At 39.6% G+C, this 18,395-nt stretch overlaps 1 protein-coding gene and 1 non-coding gene across 3 annotated transcripts in view; one reads left to right on the top strand and one right to left on the bottom strand.

Moving 5' to 3' along the window:
• The window catches only part of GALNT16 (polypeptide N-acetylgalactosaminyltransferase 16), a 95,333-nt gene extending 93,331 nt beyond the window's left edge, over positions 1-2,002 (bottom strand). For both annotated transcript variants that reach the window (XR_012486527.1, XM_074290478.1), the window contains exon 1: positions 1,588-2,002. Coding sequence is in view for 1 of the 2 variants with exons in the window: in XM_074290478.1 (XP_074146579.1) it covers positions 1,588-1,788 (201 nt within the window). In the remaining variant the exon portion in view is untranslated. The remainder of the gene's footprint in view (positions 1-1,587) is intronic.
• Positions 2,003-17,008: 15,006 nt separating this feature from the next.
• On the top strand, positions 17,009-17,118 carry LOC141559210 (U6 spliceosomal RNA). The gene has a single exon (XR_012487281.1). It is a non-coding gene; the product is annotated as a U6 spliceosomal RNA (small nuclear RNA).
• Positions 17,119-18,395: the final 1,277 nt, after the last annotated feature.

The raw sequence follows: 18,395 nt of genomic DNA, 5'->3' as shown, positions 1-18,395 counted from the left end.
GTTCTACTCTTTGCTTCAATCCCCCACCGGGTCCATTTCTTTACTTCTCCAGTCTTAAAACTCTCTCCGGAACTGGAAGCGCCTTATGGATGCCTACAACTTCATAATGGGGGACGGGGGGTGGGGGGTAGGGGGGGAAGCCTGCTTTTCCCACGAGTGTGTTTGGCCTTCCAGCACACCATACCAACCAAAGGGTCGAGGGGGTCAGTAGATGCCCCCAGAGGTCAACTAAGGGCTTTGCACTAACAGAGGGCCTGGAGATGGGTCAGAGGGAGGACATGGAGCTAGGGCAGCACCCCTCGAAGTCCTGACACCTCCCCGCCTTGTCCCTCTCGCCTAGACCACGCCGTCTTTTTCTCTAAGTTTCTTTGGTCGTTTCCAATCTGGCCTCCTGTGGAGTGAATCATGTGGAGTGGCCACCCACACGCGCGTCTCACCCTGCTGCGCCCCGTGGGCGCCCCCCGAGGCTTCGCAGGGAGCATGGAGGATGCAAAGTCCTCGGAGCCAAAGAATTTTTGTCCGTACAGCTCCACCTAACTGGGAGACTGGAGGAAAGCGGAATAAGGGCGAAGAAACCCTCAGTCTCCTACCCTCTTCATTAAGCCCTGAGCACGCGTGCGCGAACACACGCGGCAGTAAGTGGGATAAGAACGTAGGGAATCCGGTCTCTCTGCAGAAATAGGGAAAAGTTGGGAATGGATGGGAGGACGAGGATCCAGAAGAGGATGCTCGAGTTTGCGGGGCTCTGTCCTGCCAACAAGCGGACTCCGGGTTCCAGACGTCCTAGCGACGCCAGGCAGACAGTGGGATGCCATCCTAGCTGCGATCTAACCGCTCAGCCCGGTGGGGCCTCCTCGCCGGCGTGCCGGAGCCCGGAGTCAACTCCACGCACAGAACATTTGTTTTCGCCCACGGACTAGGGCCCGGGATGCCGCGGTCTCCAGCGAATCTCGCCCCGCTGCAGCCAGCCTTTGGAGAGCCGGCCCAGCCAAAATCCAGCCGGCGGCCAAGGAGGCGCGCAGCGCTCCGTGCGTCCCCGCGGTCCCCCCCCCCCCCCTCCTCTCTGCGCCTGGGAGAGCTGCCACATCTCTCTCCCGAGCAGCAGCAACCCGTGCAAGTCTGCCCGCCAAACTCACAAGACACTTTTTTCTCCCTCCACCCCTATTCTCTAGTCACTTTTCCCTTCAAAGACCGTGGCACCGTCCCTCCTTTGGGCCACCCTTACCTCCCACCCACCCCGGCCCCACACACAAACACACACCATTCTCTTCTTCCTAGTCCCCAGGCCCACCCCTTTCCATCATTGTAAATGTTGCCATAACAACGGGCAGGAATTCTCCAACACATACAAAGATGTCCAGGCGAAGCTCGCAGCTGCCCCCGCCCACACAGGCTCTCATGTCAAACGGGGCCCGGCTGTCCCTCGGGATAGCACCTCGCACTGGGACCGCCCTACTCTATGCAATTTCTCAGCGACTGGGGGAAGGGTACGGCGGGAGGAGAGGAGAACGGAATGAACACGGAGAGGAAGAAGGGAGAGAGACCGGGCTCCACCTCGCCTCCTCTTGCCAACTGGGTCTTACTCACAATGAGGGGGATAGTCCGGTCTTCTCTGTGGAGTTCCAGCCTGCCAGCTGGTCTCTGTCCGCTCCTGCCACCTCCGCCGCTGCCGGGAGATCGGCTGGAGGATGCTGAATGGGATCTGTTGTCCTGCCATAAGTAATAGAAAGTGCCCAAGATCCAGGCGACCGTCAGGATTGCGATGGCATTAGCGCGGATCCTTCTCATGTTGAAAAGCCCAGTGCTACCTGGGAGCCGGGAGTAAACTAAGGAAGATGTGGCTTGGAAGGCTAGGGTAAGTAGGGGTGGGGGTAGAAGGAGTTGGGGAGAGAGGGAAGGAAAGAAGAGGGGGGGGCAATATGGATAGGGTTTTCTGTTTCTTCCGAGCTTTGGCTGGCTCTCTCAGTCACAGCTGTTTGTTTTAGCTCTTGTCTCGCTGCTCAGTCCTGCAGAGCAGAAAAAGGAGAGAGGTGGAGGGGGTGGGGGGAAGAGATAGAAGGAGAGTGGAAGAGATCCTCACGGTCCTAATGCCCTTCAGACCACGAGTCTGGCCCTTACAAAAGAGCACATCATTTCCAAACTCTCTCCCCAACACCCTACGGTCTAGCGAACCGGGAACTCCTTCAGTTTCCCATGGTCCCTCAGAGGGGCCAGACAGGTGCCAAGAAGAGGTTCCTTAAAAAGAGCTAAGTTTCCGTGGGGTGGGAAGATGGGCTTAATATCCACTGAGACACAGAACGTTAGAGCCGGAAAGTACCTCAGAGATTCTAACTCTTCCAATCCCCTCATTGTCCTACAACTAGTCGGGATTTCTTCTTTGCCGCTACTCTACCTAGATTATATTTATAATTGGGGAAGGAGAGAACAAGCCTTTTATACAGTAGCTACTATGTATCGGACGCTGTGTCTAAGTGCTTTACAAATATTATTTCATTTGGTTCTCATGACCACCCTCCCAGAGAGGTGCCATTAGTACCCTTATTTTACAGTTAAATAAACTGAGGCAATGAAGTGTCGCCCTCAGTCATCAAGTTCTGAGACTGAATTCGAACTCATCTTTTACTAACTCTGGAACCAGTGCTTTTATCTACTGCACCAGGCAGCTGCTTCTAATTGGTATACAAGTCACATACCTCCCAATAGGATTGGGACCTGGAGGTCAGACACTGAACTGGTTTTCATCTTTGAATTGACAGATTCTAGCACAAAGTAGACGGTTAATAAATGTTTCTGAATTTGATTTTACAAATTAAAAAAAAAAAAAAAAAAGCAGGTCCAAAAGTGGCTGAGATTGGATTTCTATGAGAAATTAGGAGATCTACCTGGGAGTGTTCCCCTTTGGGAAGGACTCTGGCTCGCCAGGACTTGGTGAGGAAGATTGCTGACTTTGCCAGAGGGATTTCTACTTGGGATCAGAATCTTTTCCTTCCCTGGGAGGCAAAGTAGTGTCTTCCATGCCATGCTTTTCTGAAGGATCACGCGGGATATGGAAGTTAAAGAATAGCAGGAAGATTTCAGTTAAGTGAGGGTCCTGAATCTCACTTTAGATGTGGTGCTATTTCAGTCACACGTGGCTCTAGTTTCCTACCCCTTCCCCCTCTGGAATTTTACACTGAAATAGTGTGACCTATCAGTCCTGTTATTTATTCTTAAAAACCAAGAGAGGGTGAAACCGTAGGTAGAGCTTTCGCCTTGGAGTCAGCAGTTCCTGAATTCAAATTTCTCCTCAGACGCTTAATGCTTGCTAGCTGTGTAATCTGAATTGCCTTAGCCATTAAAAAAAAAAAAAAAAAATTGGGGGAAAAAAACCTAAGGGAGAGAATGAAAAAGCCAGACTGTGATTGAGTATAGCTGGGATGCTTTAAAAACATGATTGGCTCCCACACCAAGGATATGTCAGACATCTAGGGAAATTCTCATCTTGTGTTCCCTTTTACACATCCCGATTCTAATTTCCCGTTCCTCTAACTTCATCCTTACTGTTAACCTTACTTTTAAACTTCTAGAAAATATCTCTCCTTTCACCTTTTGCCCCCTTATCCAGACCAGTCCCATACAGTCCCAACAAAACAAACAAACAACAAAAAAAAACAAAACAAAACAAAACAAAAAAAAACAAAAGCAAAAAAACAAAACAAAACCAAAAACAAAACACCTTTCTGCTTTGCAGGACATAAAAATTTCAGAATCTGAGCTAGAATGAGAGCTCCAACATTTCTAGATCCCTCTCTCTCCCAGCCCCACGCATATAGAAAATCACCTTTTTTGTTCCAGGGGAGGACATAACTCTGTGCCTGGAAAACTTTCGGGGTATTACTTTGAATCCCTTTTGATTTGAGATGAGAAACTGGCAACTTGGCTTATTATCTCAGAATCCAAATTTATTTTTTAGTTCTATCCCCAAACCATGTCACCAAAAACTTTTCCTTCTCTTTTCTCTCCTCCTTTAAGTATAATTCTTAGAAAGTCTCTCCTTTTTCATTTTTCTCCTTTTCTTCTGCAACCTCCAAGCTCCCCCAGACCTTCCCAATATCTGCCCCTCTTTACTTTCCCTCCTTTGACAAATTAAAAGCACTCCTTCCCAGAAAGTGGTTGCCATTTTTAGGTTCTAAGGAGGTAACCTTGTGGGACTGAGCTAACATCCTACATAGCTCTCAAGTTCCTACCGGTGTCCTCCCGATTATAAGGCAACAAGAAAAAAAATCATTTGTCTATTAGCAAAGCATTTATGAAACTGTCATAGTAAAAACAGTGGCTGCCAAATGTTACCCCCCACACAAACTTGAGGCTAACTTTCCCGGAAATATATGCAAAACACATTCAAGTTGGCACAAATTTAAAGTATAATGGGCACTCACAACTGTTAGCACTGCAGGGCCTAAAAAAATCCTTTCTCTATTCATATCTTCAAAGTTTCCAGTTGGGTGCTGCATGTCAGATGGGTGGATTTCTCAGAAGGGGTCCCAGAGTCTGCCGTCTCCATAGCTCAACTCTCCCTCACCAGAACTGTGTCTATCTTGAGTCTGGCTAGCTTTTTACTCTGCTACCAAGAGTCCTATTCATTAAAGCAGCTTCTTCCCTTTGAAAGATTGAATTTTTGTAACTATGTCTGTCTGGAGTATATGTCTGTTTCCTGAACTGTGTATTTTTAAAAATTAAATGTTATTTATTTTTCAATCAACAAAAATCCATCTTCCCTCCATCTCACACCCCCACTACTCCTTAAATTAAAAAGAAAAACAAACTCTTATTACAAATATATCATCAAAACAAATTTCCACATTGTCAATGTCTAATATATCTTATTCTCTACATCCTTTACCTCTGTCAGGACGTGGATAGCACACATTATCAATAGTAAGTTGTTTGATATATTAGACTACTTGCCAGCTAGGGGAAGGGGTGGAGGAAGTGGGGGGGGGGATTGGAACACAAGTTTTTGTAATGGTTAATGCTGAAGAATTATCGATGCATATATTTTGAAAAATAAAAAGCTTTAATAAAGAAAAATAGTATGTTGTTGTTATAAAACAATTGTCATTGTATAAATCATTCTCTTACCTCACTGCATCAACTCTTAAAAGTTTTTTCAGATTTCTATGAAATTATCTCTTTCATACTTTCTAATAATATAACAGTACTCTATTGCTGTCATATACTATAATTTGTCTAGCCGTTCTCTAATCGATGAATCCCCAATTGTTTGCCACAGCAAAAAAAAAAAAAACAACTATTTTTTTGCAATCCTTAGAGCTTGTTTTGCATATTCCATACTATATTCCTTACTATATTACTTCTATATTGTATATTCTAATATTGTATATTGTATTACTTTTATATTCTATATTGTATATTCCTTACTATATTCCTTCCTTACTATAGTAATATTATAATAATATTATACTATTCCTTCCTTTTCTTTTCCTTTCTTTATTCTACCTTTTCCCTCCTGTTTCCCTATAAATTAAAATATATTTCTGTATCCCAAGTATATGAATGTATTCTTCCATCCTCTGATGAGTTCAGATGAGAATGAGCTTCAAATGTCATTTTCTACTTGTACTCCCTGTCACAATAAACTGACAATCTCCAATTGCTGGATGAGAGTAAACAAATTACTAAACACCATGGTTAATTGGGGGTGGGGAGAGAAATCCTCCTCCCTGGATTCTAGCCTCAGGAAAACTTGTTCTCCTTCAAATTTATTAACTGTTCTGAGGGCTTAGATATTTAAAGCCCTGCAAAGACATGTCCAGTTTTTGTCCAATGAACTGACTTCCTTTTATTCACTCAAGAGACTTGTTTATACCTCATAAAGGGATTACCCTGGAGTTAATACCTTGTTAACAAATTAACACCCCATTACCTCTGTTATTGTCATTTGAACTATGGGAAAACTAAATCCTGCCTTATACCTCTTAAATCACATCAGGATCATACTTAATACTTGGACCAACTTCCTTGCTCCTCCATTTCTATTGCCATATGTGGCAATAAGAAGGGAATAAAATATAAACATAGCATTTATGCTTAGGCTAGTCCATCTAGAAAATCCAATGAGACTCAGGCCCAGGCAATTACTTCCAGGGATAATACTCTTCTTCCTATTTGACAGGGACCTTTCCAAACTCTTCCTACCCCAAACAGAGCTGGCTAGGACAATGTCTCATGCTGCATTTTGTGGGTTAGAAATAGTGCCAGCTGTGAGGCAGAGTCCAAGCTAGTCAAGAGCAGCAGGTACAGGTCCTTCATTTATATCAAACATTGATTTTGTTTGATTTTGTCTCAAACATTGACCTCTGTGAGGATTGTACCTGTAGAGCTTACTCATTCCCTTAGTCTAATGGACCAATCCCTTGTCCCAAACCACAGAGGGATATAACCACAAAGATATTAGCTTTAAGAATTAGTCCAGCCTAATAATATCATATGATCTTAGGTATTTCAAAGGTCAGAAACCTAAAACTGAGGGTCCATTGAAACTATCTTGATTATCTTGGTCAGCTCTCTGTTCACAATACTTATATATCATTGGGGAATCCCACTTTTTCATCTTTATATATACACTGGAGAAAATATCCATGCTCTCCATGTTTCTATAATGTCAGAATGATAATGAACAATGGAATCCACAGCTGGACATGACTTTAAGATAATTATTTGAGAGATGAAGAAACTGAAATCCATTGAAGTTAGTAACTCACACAACTACTTCCTGACAGGATGGAGACAAAAATCCAGCCTTTTTGATTTCTCATGTTTTTCCCACTGTCATACTTGTCATTGATCCACATTGCTGCAATACTGCGTCTCCAGAGAGAAATGTAATGCTTTCTCTTACAGTATTTGTTGGCTTTCAGGGACCCTGTTGCAGGAATTAGAAAAACCTCAAATGGGCTTCTAGATCGCATGTGTCTGTACCTACTTGGACACCTAGCAGGTATGGAAATTGCATAGGTTGTACAGGTGTAAGTGATAATAAATGTGTACTTGCTATAAATATAGCCCTGAATGCACACACACACACACACACACACACATTATATATATATATATATATATACACATACATACATACATATCATCTGTCTTTTCTATAAGAAGCATGGCTGTTTTCATTCAGGTAGAGAGGTAAAGAGGCTCCAGTCAGCCATTCAGAGGAAGTCAATCTAGCAGACCCCTGCACAGCTCAGAAATTGCAGCTTAGTATGGGAAGCAAGAGAAATAATGATGTACCAAGGGAAAGGGGAGGAGACATGGCAGGACTAACAATGTAGGCAAGAAAAAGGAATAGCATGATACAATGTTATCTTCAGGCATGAAAAACCTACTTATTCTCTTCCGGTTATCATCTGACCCACATCTTTCCAACCATCAGGATGAGCAGACATATGTCATCAACCTTTGTCTCTCCCTAACGTTTAGGGAACAACTTTGAGTAAAAGGATAGTTGTCAAGAACAGCTAGATGGCACAGTATATAGAATACTGGGCCTGGAGTAAGGAGGACCTGAGTTCAAATCCAGCCTTAGATACTTAACACTTACTAGCTGTCTGAACCTGGGCAACTCACTTAATCCTAATTGCTTAGCTGTAATGTTCTCTTCTCTAAAGATATAATGTTCTCTGGAAGCAGATTTCTTGGGGGCTTCTGGAAACAGCCTTAGTTTCAGTTCAGTATAATTACCTCAAAATGCAACCAGGAGTTAAAGTCCAAATCCTTTATTTTCTCCTTCAAAGTCTTGTCTCTTTTCCTGGGGCCTGGTTAGCTTTAATAGAGGCCTATCTCTCTCCTTGGTTCCAAGACCTCCTGCTACTAGTCCTTTGTCTCTGCCAGCTTCTGCCTCTAGTCCTCCCAATGTCTCCAGCCAGCACAAAAGTGGAAATTGGAATGAATCTAATGCCACCTTTTTGAGAGTGGGCTTGTGACTTTGTGAATCTCCTAAAGGTCCAAGAGTGGGCTTGTCCTTTAGTGGGCTGCTTCTTATATATGCTCTCTCTAATGTGTGAACTCCTTTAAAGGTGTGAGCTAAGTACATAAGCATTAGCACCTTGTTTTAAATTCTGGCGCCTAACATCTCCTGCTTTCTTTTGATTTAGAACATAGGGTGGTCATGACCTCCCTGACTTCTCAAGGAGGTTAGAACCCCAAAAAAGAAGGTGATCACGTCTTCCCTGACTGTTCAAAACAGGAATGAAAACGCCATAAAAAGGAGGTGATTACACCCTTCCTGACTTCTCAGGAAGGGAGATGAAAACACCAAAGGAAATGGGAAATCAGATTAGCGGGTTTCTGAAGGGGCTCACTCTGAAAACAGGTATACAAAAATCCATCAATATGGGAGGTATTACACATAATTACATAAATTATATAAGCACATAACAATATAACTCAGGCTATAAGTGATGTAACAAATAACATGAATCAACATGAGGAATTATACATGTCCATAAGTCCTAGAAATAATCCAAAAAGAATCCATTGTCCATTAGTTCATGTGCCGGGAATCCAATAATCCCTGCAAGCTTTGAAGTCCTGCAATAGTCTTATCTTGTGTTAGGGAATCCAATGATTCCTGCAGATTTTGTTCTTAGGTCTTTCCCTTTGTTTCCAGATTTTTCTCTTTTTCTGTCTCTCTCTGATGGACAAGGCAAATACAGTTCGTTGGCACCCATCTGATTCCTTCTCCATCTGTGGAGATACAAGCAAACCCTCTCTCCCAGGCAGTTAACCTATCTGGTCCCTTCTATTTACCACTTTCTAAATCTCTTATCATCTTGCAATTACATTGGAGCTATTTGCACTGGACACTGCCCTGTTGGTTTAAAAGGCCTGTATTCCCCTCAAGTGTAACCCCTTTCTGCTATTTGGTTGCTTTTCTGTTGATTGATCATGTAATCCCTTTCTGCCATGTGATTGCTTTTTGGCTAATAGATCACATCAGAGTCCTGACCGTCTAAAGACTCTCTGGGTGTAAACTCAGCTGCCATCATGCCCCACTTGGCTTTTGAATGATATCTTGGGACTGGGCCCTGCCTCTCATTTCCCTGGGTCAATCTACATTCTGAGGCCCAGTGGAAGCCCTTGTGGCATTTTGGACATAGGGTTTTAGATGTTCTCTCAGCCTGTCTTCTCACTCTATCTCCATATCTACATCAGGCTCTCAGATGTCCAACTTTTCCACATTGAAAACATCAACGACTCTATAAGTCCCTTGCCAAGAGAGACCCTGCCTCCCCATGTTTATCATAGTCTGGGTATAATAAGCATTTGTGCCCACTGTGGCACAGTGTCTTATGATCTCCTCGAAAGGAGCATCTTTGTGTAGTCCCCATATAATTCTTTTGCAAACCTCATTGGCATTTTCCTTAGCCAGATGTCTGGTCATTATTTCTGTAGCTGCATTTTCTCCAATGTTCTTGTGACAGCAGTTTGCAGACATCCCACAAAATCCACAAAAGGTTCATTGGGACCTTGCTCTATTTTTGTGAAGGATTCCCCTCAATCTTTTTGTCTGGGGAGGAAACCCCAAGCTTTTATTGCAGCCTTAGACATTTGTTCATACACTGTTATGAGATAATTAATCTGTGTTGAATTCTCCCCATTCTGACCTTCACCTGCTAGTTGGTCAAAAGTGATTTGTACATTAACTCCTGTTTGCCTATTTCATTGGGCTTGAATCCTACATAATTCATGATACTCTGAAAGCCACAACAAGTTTTGTCCAGGTTCTAAATATGTCCTTGCTATGGATTTCCAATCACTGGGGGTTAGGATTTCATAAGCCAAATTATCTAGTAACATCTTCACATAAGATGATGTAGCCCCAAAAAGAGTGCAACCTTTTTTCAAATCCTCAATTTTTTCCAGATCAAAAGGAGTGTATCTTGTCCTTTTTTTGACCTGAAGAGTCAAGCTCTTCATTCACAGGGACCATTTATAAAATCAGATACATCCTGTCCTTCATTTTTTGCCGTGACCAGTGCTTTTTGTAATCTTGTTATAGGCTGCTTAATAGGTGATTCTGTTTGTGTGACTGCCTCTCCCCCTCCTCCTTCTCCCTCCACCCATGAAGGGTTAATTGAGGGAGGAGGAGATGGGAAATGCTTCTATTGTGAAGTGCCACGTTCAGAATTGTACTTAACTCCGTTCTTATCTGATTCTTCATCCTTTTCATCTAGTTTAGTGGGCACCTCTCCCTCCTGCTCTTTCTTCTTTTTCCTTATTCTATAACTTGTATAATTTCCTAAAGCTAGTTGTAATAAATTATATGTATTAAGAGTATCTTTGGAAATTGAGTCAGGTCCATTATCATTATAGAATTGACAAAGTTGCTCTTCTACTAATTTCCACTCCTCTAGACCCAATTTTTTTTTCCATAGAAAACCAAGGAGATATGTACTGTACAGTTTCTAAAACTTCAGTGATTTGCTCCCAAATTATAATCAAACCTTGGCTTTTCACAACCCTGACAATGCTCTCTACACATTTTCCTTGAAGAGAAACAGAAGGCTGTTTTCTAAACATCTGTCCCTGAAATTTCAGCTGAAATTCTACTTTAGCTCTTTAACAAAGTTTCCTTGTCTGTTTTTGTACTCACCCTAATTTCTGGGTCAAGGAGACTTTTTCACTGAATCAGGATCCTGTCTGCTCCACGTTGGGCACCAAAATGTAATGTTCTCTTCTCTAAAAATATAATGTTCTCTGGGAGCAGATTTATTGGGGGGCTTCTGGAAAAAGCCTTAGTTTTAGTTCAGTGTAAATAATCACCTCAAAATGCAGCCAGGAGTTGAAGTCCAAATCCTTTATTTTCTCCTTCAAAGTCTTGTCTCTTTTCCTGGGGCCTGGTTAACTTTTTTTTTTTTTTTTAATTAATAATTTTTTATTATATATATATATATTTTATAATATTATCCCTTGTATTCATTTTTCCAAATTATCCCCCCCTCTCTCTATTCTCTCCCCCTGATGACAGGCAATCCCATACACTTTACATGTGTTACAATATAGTCTAGATACAATACATGTGTGTGAATATCATTTTCTTGTTGCACAATAAACATTAAATTCCGAAGGTACATGCAACCTGGGCAGACAGATATTAGTGCTAACAATTTACATTCACTTCCCAGTGTTTCTTCTCTGGGTGTAGCTACCTCTGTCCATCATTGATCAACTGGAAGTGAGTTGGATCTTCTTTATGTTGAAGATTTCCACTTCCATCAGAGTACATCCTCATACAGTATTGTTGTTGAAGTGTACAGTGATCTTCTGGTTCTGCTCATTTCACTCAGCATCAGTTGATTTAAGTCTCTCCAGGCCTCTCTGTATTCCTCCTGCTGGTCATTTCTTACAGAGCAATAATATTCCATAACCTTCATATACCACAATTTACCCAACCATTCTCCAACTGATGGACATCCATTCATCTTCCAGTTTCTAGCTACAACAAAAAGAGCTGCCACAAACATTTTGGCACATATATGTCTCTTTCCGCTCTTTAGTATTTCTTTGGGATATAAGCCCAGTAGTAGCGCTGCTGGGTCAAAGGGTATGCACAGTTTGATAACTTTTTGGGCATAATTCCAGATTGCTCTCCAGAATGGCTGGATTCTTTCGCAACTCCACCAGCAATGTATTAGTGTCCCAGTTTCCCCACATCCCCTCCAACATTCATCATTATTTGTTCCTGTCATCTTAGCCAATCTGACAGGTGTGTAGTGGTATCTCAGAGTGGTCTTAATTTGCATTTCTCTGATCAATAGTGATTTGGAACACTCTTTCATGTGAGTGGATATAGTTTCAATTTCTTCATCTGAGAATTGTCTGTTCATATCCTTTGACCATTTATCAATTGGAGAATGGTTTGGTTTCTTATAAATTAGGGTCAGTTCTCTATATATTTTGGAAATGAGACCTTTGTCAGAACCTTTAACTGTAAAAATATTTTCCCAATTTGTTACTTCCCTTCTAATCCTGTTTGCATTAGTATTATTTGTACAGAAACTTTTTAGTTTGATGTAATCAAAATCTTCCATTTTGTGATCAATAATGATCTCTAGTTCTCCTCTGGTCATAAATTCCTTCCTCCTCCACAAGTCTGAGAGGTAGATTATCCTCTGTTCCTCTAATCTATTTATTATCTCCCTCTTTATGCCTAAATCATGGACCCATTTTGATCTTATCTTGGTATATGGTGTTAAGTGTGGATCCATAACTAATTTCTGCCATACTAATTTCCAGTTTTCCCAGCAGTTTTTGTCAAATAATGAATTCTTATCCCTAATGTTGGTATATTTGGGTTTATCAAAGATTAGATTGCTATAGATGTACCCTTTTTTGTCCTTTGTATCTAATCTGTTCCAGATCTACCGGTCTATTTCTTAGCCAATACCAAATGGTTTTGGTGACTGCTGCTATATAATATAGCTTTAGATCAGGTACACTTAGACCACCTTCCTCTGAGTTTTTTTTCATTAGTTCCCTTGCAATTCTCGACCTTTTATTCTTCCATATGAATTTTGTTGTTATTTTTTCTAGGTCATTGAAATAGTTTCTTGGGAGTCTGATTGGTATAGCACTAAATAGATAGATTAGTTTGGGGAGTATTGTCATCTTTATTATATTCGCTCGGCCTATCCAAGAGCACTGAATGTCTTTCCAATTATTTAAATCTGATTTTATTTTTGTGGCAAGTGTTTTGTAATTTTTCTCATATAATTCCTGACTTTTCTTTGGTAGATGGATTCCCAAATACTTTATACTCTCAACATTTGTTTGGAATGGAATTTCTCTTTGTATTTCTTGCTGTTGCATTTTGTTGGTGATATATAAAAATGCCGAGGATTTATGTGGATTTATTTTGTATCCTGCCACTTTGCTGAACTTTTGAATTATTTCTAGTAGCTTTTTAGCAGAGTCTTTGGTGTTCTCTAAGTATACCATCATGTCATCCCTGGTTAACTTTAATAGAGGCCTACCTCTCTCCTTGGTTCCTCAAGAGCTCTTGTCGCTAGTCCTTTGTCTCTGCCAGCTTCAGCCTCTTGTCCTCCCAATGTCTCCATCCAGCACAAAGGTGGAAGATGAAATGAATCTAATGCTACCTTTTCGAGAGTGGACTTGTGGGCTTCTGACTTGTGAATCTCCTGAAGGTCTAAGAGTGGGCTTGTCCTTTAGTGGGCTTCTAATTATATATGCTCTCTCTAATGTATGAACTCCTTTAAAGGTGTGAGCTAAGTACATAAGCATTAGCACTTTGTTTCAAGTTCTGGCCCATAACACTTAGCCAAAAAAAAAAAAAAAAAAAAAAGGAAAAAGAAAAGAAAAAAGATGTTACCTAGAGGTAACATCTCTTTCAAACCTGCCCTTTTCTATATTTTTTCACCTCCTATGTTGAGTCCTATGTTGAGTTCAGAACTGCATTCCATGGCCCACCAATTTCCTTGACCATATCTTTGGGATGTAGCAAGCTTTAAGAAGGACCTATCTTTGGAGTCCAGTCACAGAACTCAAATAGAGAGAATAGTAAAAAAAAAAAAAAAAAAAAAAAAAGCACTTGAAAAAACAGTAATTATATTGTTGGTTCAGTTGTGTCTGAATCTTTGTTGAGATTATTTGGAATTTCTTTATAAAGATATTGGAATGGTTCGCCTTTTCTCCAGTAAAGAGAGAAAATCACTAATTATTTTACTGATGAGGAAACTGGGGCAAATAAAGTTAAAGTGATTTGCCTAGCTTAGTAAGTGTTTAAGGTCAGATATGAACTCAAGAAAATAATTCTTCCTAACTTCAGGCTCAGCCCCTTAACCACTTTTGCCACCTAGTTGCCCATCCAGAATCATACTAGCTAAGTAGCCTTAGAGGCAGAATAATGAGTGATTTTATATTTTTAATATGCTCCTCTATTTATGATTTCATTTTTTCCTCTAGACAATTCTAGGGTGCTAAGAATAGTTGTCAATATTTCTATCCTACAAATAGAGAAAGAAAACACATAAAAGATGAATGATTTACTAGACAAAGGAAATAAGCATTAATTAAACACCTATTACATACTTAGATGGCTTATAAATATTATTTCATTTTATTCATGCAACAAACCTGTTAGGTAGGTCCTGTTATTATCTCCTTTTTGCAAATGAGGAAACTAAACAGAGAAATTAAGTGATTTGCATGGGGTCACACAGCTAATAAGGGTCTGAGGCTCTATTTGAAGCTGAATCCAGGCCCAACTCTAACCAGTATCTTAGTTACCTGATATCACCTGATATCACCTGATATCTTTTTAGCCATACAGCTACACAAATGTAGTTAGTAGACAAAGCCAAGTCTCTTGACTCAGTTGTCCACTGGACTGATCTAAAATCAGTGTTTATATGAGCCTTTATATTCTTATGCACAAAGAGTTATAAAACCCTTTGATTCAGCAATATCACAGCAATGTCTGTATCCCAAAGAGATCATTAAAAAAGGGAAAAGGACCCATATGTACAAAAATGTTTATAGCATCTCTTTTTGTGGTACCAAAGAATTGGAAGTTGAGGGGATGCCCATCAGTTGGGGAAAGGCTGAATAAGATATGGTATATGAATGCAATAGAATATTATTGTTCTATAAGAAATGAAGAGCAGGCAGATTTCAGAAAACCTTGGAAAGACTTAAATGAACTAATGCTCAATGAAGTGAGCAAAACCAGAAGAACATTGTACATGTAATAGTAACATTGTGTTGTGATCAACTTTGGTAGACTTAGCTCTTTTCAGCAATACAACAATCTAAGACAACTCCAAAAGACTCATGCTGGAAAATACTATGCAGAGAAAGAACCATGGAGTCTGAATGCAGATTGAAACATACAATTGTCACTTTTTTTTTTGTTTTTCTTTCTTAGAGTTTTACCCTTTTGTTCTGATTCTTCTTTTACAATATGACTAAAGTGGAAATATTTTAAATGTGATTGTATATTTATAATCTATAACAAATTGCTTGCTCTGTTGGGGAGGAAGACGGAAAAGAAAAAAATTTTGGAACTCAAAATCTTATAAGTGAATTTGAAAACTATCTTTATATGTAATTGGAAAAAAAATAAAATACTGTATGATTAAATGGAGAATAAAAAGGGGGGAAAAGACTTTGGGTTCAAAGCAAAGAGCACGAAAAGAATTAATTGGAAAAGGGAAGCTTCTAATCCTACAACAGTTAATTAAAAGGAAGGAGATACGGATTTAAATATCTACTATGTGCTGAGCCCTATGCTAAATGGTTTAAAAATATCTCATTTAATCTTCACAAGAACCCTAGGTAGGTATTACTATTTCCATTTTACAGACAAGGAAACTGAGGCAGACAGAGGTTAAGTGACTTGCCCTGGGGTAACACTAGTTTGAGGGAATTGGGGTCTTCTTGATTCCAGGCCCAGCACTCTACACACCTAGTAAAATGATAAGATATTCCATCTTATTCCAGGGTTATAGGGTATATTCAGGAAAGGACTAACCACTGGTATGAGGGATGCTGAGTCATTTTCAGGGCTACTTTCCACCTCTGGTGTCCACATATTTCACCCTCTCACCTATAGCTCCAAGAAGCTGTAGTGACCATGTGACCATGTGACCATGCCCCAAGAAACTGTTTTGACAGATAAGCTAAATCAGGTAGGTAACCAAAAGGTCTCAAATTCTTCAGTGAATTGAGAGGGGCTGTCTGGAGGGATGGGCAGATGAGAACAATTTGTTCCATGAAGGCAATTTTAGAAGGCTCTGTGGTGTGCTTAGAGCTTGTTTAGACAAAAACACAAATGTATCCACTGCATCCTGAGCCACAGTTATTTTGATTTTGTCTTGTAGCTGACCTCTGATGACTGTAAGAAAGAGTACGGTCAATGACTTTACCCAATTATGCTTCATTTAAATCCAATTTATGGGAAAATCAAAAAATACGTGGCCACAGACAAGTGTCAAAGAATCAGGTGTGGATACACTAGGAGTTATTGTGACAACCCTGCTCATGGGTGACCCCAGACATAGGGATGTGCTCTCAGTAGAAGCAGCAGTGGGATTTGGCAGCCCTTTAGGTGAATGAACAGCCTTTTGAGGACTGCCCTGTTCACTTTCTAGTGTTCCACACTAAATGGACTATTTGTGTCCAGCCTGTCATAAAGCTTTCTGAGCTGTGATCAGTCACAGTCTCATACCTTGATTCCAATATAGTGATGTCATTTTGAGTGCTCTTCAAGAAGGACGGACAACAACAAATCAGCCAACCAAGATAGTCCATTTTCTCCTTTGTATAGATGATCCAGAGGGCCATCGCTTGACTTCTAGATTAATCTCTTGCCACTGGGCTCTGATGACTGTGGAAGAGAGAATGAGGCTGATGACTTTGCATACATACTCCTGCTCACTTAAATCCAATCCATTCGCAAATCAAGACATCACCTCTGGGATATCATTGGTTCTCTTCCAGAATGAAAGATGAACAACAATCTGTGAAGTTATCCACCTGCTTAGAATACTTTTCCCTCCTCACCTGTGACTCATGGAATCCCTAGAAATACTCAAGACATCTCAAGTACCAGGACCTGTTCCCTTTTCATTGTTACTAGTTCTTTCCTTCTATATTTACTTTGTATGTATATATGTGTACATATTGTTTCCTCTCAATAAAATATAAGCCCCTTGAGAGTAGGGACTATTATTATTTTGCTTGTATCTCCAGCTTTTGGCATAGGTCCAACACATAGTAAATCCATAATAAATCTTTAGAAACAGCTAGGTGTAGCAGTGAATTGAGTCCTGACTTAAGAGTCGGGAAGACCTAAGTTCAAATCTCTATTAAAACAGGAAATTATTGAATAAGTATGAAAAATGAACCCTATCTCTACCATTTCCTGTCCACTGCTGACTACAGGAAAAATGCAATTCCACTTAAAAACGAAGAAACAACAAAGATGGTCTTGCTTCGGTCACATATATACAAAAATCAAAATGACATAAAGAAAAGTAGCATAACTTCTGAACAAAGATGACACACAAAATTCATGAAACATCCCATGTTTATAAAGGCAAGAAAATTTCATCAATGAAACATTTTAAAATATATAAAAGAAAAAGACAGTGAAATAGGCCAGTTCTGTTATTATCATGTTAGATTTAATAGACACTTTAAAAAATGTCATGACAGAGGTTCAGAATTAAATATATGACCCTTTTCTGTTCTCTTGTTTATTGAAACATTCATGTTTGTGAAATTAGTTAAGTTCACAATACATTTTTTTAAAAAAGAAACAAGGAAATTTATTTAGATCCAACCAAGAAAAGGACCTCTATTTAATTGCTGCTGGATTCTGATGACTTTGAACACATTTGGAAGAAATGGAGGAACTTTTCTCTAAGAGTAGAAAGGAAATTGATTTTCATTTGATTTTTTTCTTGATTTTTTTTCCTTTTGCTCTGTTTCTTCTTTCATAACATGATTAACATGAAAATATGTTTTACATGATTGTACATATGTAACCTATGTCAAAAAACTTGCTATTTTAGGAAAAAGGAAGAGGAGGGAGGAAAATTTGAAATTCAGAATTTTATAAAAATGAATATTAAAAACTTTTCACATATAATTGTGAAAAAAAAAGGCAATTGAAACAAAAATAAGTATTAAAATGCAGGTGTTGGACTTGAAGAGATCTCTATTGTTCCTTCTAGTTCTAAAACACTTGTGAACTAATATTATAAACAAATTAATATATTCCAAGGAGGTCAAAGATGAGAAGATATTTTCATCTTATTTATAGCTGCAAAAAGTATTAACAAAGAACTGGAATCAAATAAGGAGGTATCCATTGCTTGAGGAATAGCTAAATAAGTTATAGTACATAAATATAAAGAGAGATTACTGTTTACACCATCAGGTTAAATTTTATATAGAGATTGTTCCAAAAATCTTAGTGCAATTTATAGTTTTAGCTACTCATTTAAACTACAAAACCTTAAATTTTGAAACTGCATAAAGGCTTTTGGGATTGCCCTGTACAGTTGAATAAGTTTTCATATACTTTTTGTATATGGAAATGTTCATGTGCATTGACCTTTGTCAAATATAATTTAAAAAAGGAAAACAATAAAAGATGTATTATTGTTCTGTGAGAAATGATGAATATAAAGAAAAAATGGAAAGACATACAAACTGATACAAGAAAAAGAACCAGGAAAACAATATATACAACAAAAATAACATACTATATAAGTGTATAAATAAAAAATTTTAAAAATGTATAGTATCTTATTTCTTGGCTTCTCTTAGAGGAAGAGCTGAAAGGAGGGAAAGAATTTGGAGCT

Source organism: Sminthopsis crassicaudata, chromosome 2, assembly GCF_048593235.1.
Source record: "Sminthopsis crassicaudata isolate SCR6 chromosome 2, ASM4859323v1, whole genome shotgun sequence".
NCBI classification, from domain to species: domain Eukaryota; kingdom Metazoa; phylum Chordata; class Mammalia; order Dasyuromorphia; family Dasyuridae; genus Sminthopsis; species Sminthopsis crassicaudata.
The sequence above is the reverse complement of the archived record's forward strand: the minus strand, read 5'-3'. Positions and strand labels throughout refer to the sequence as shown.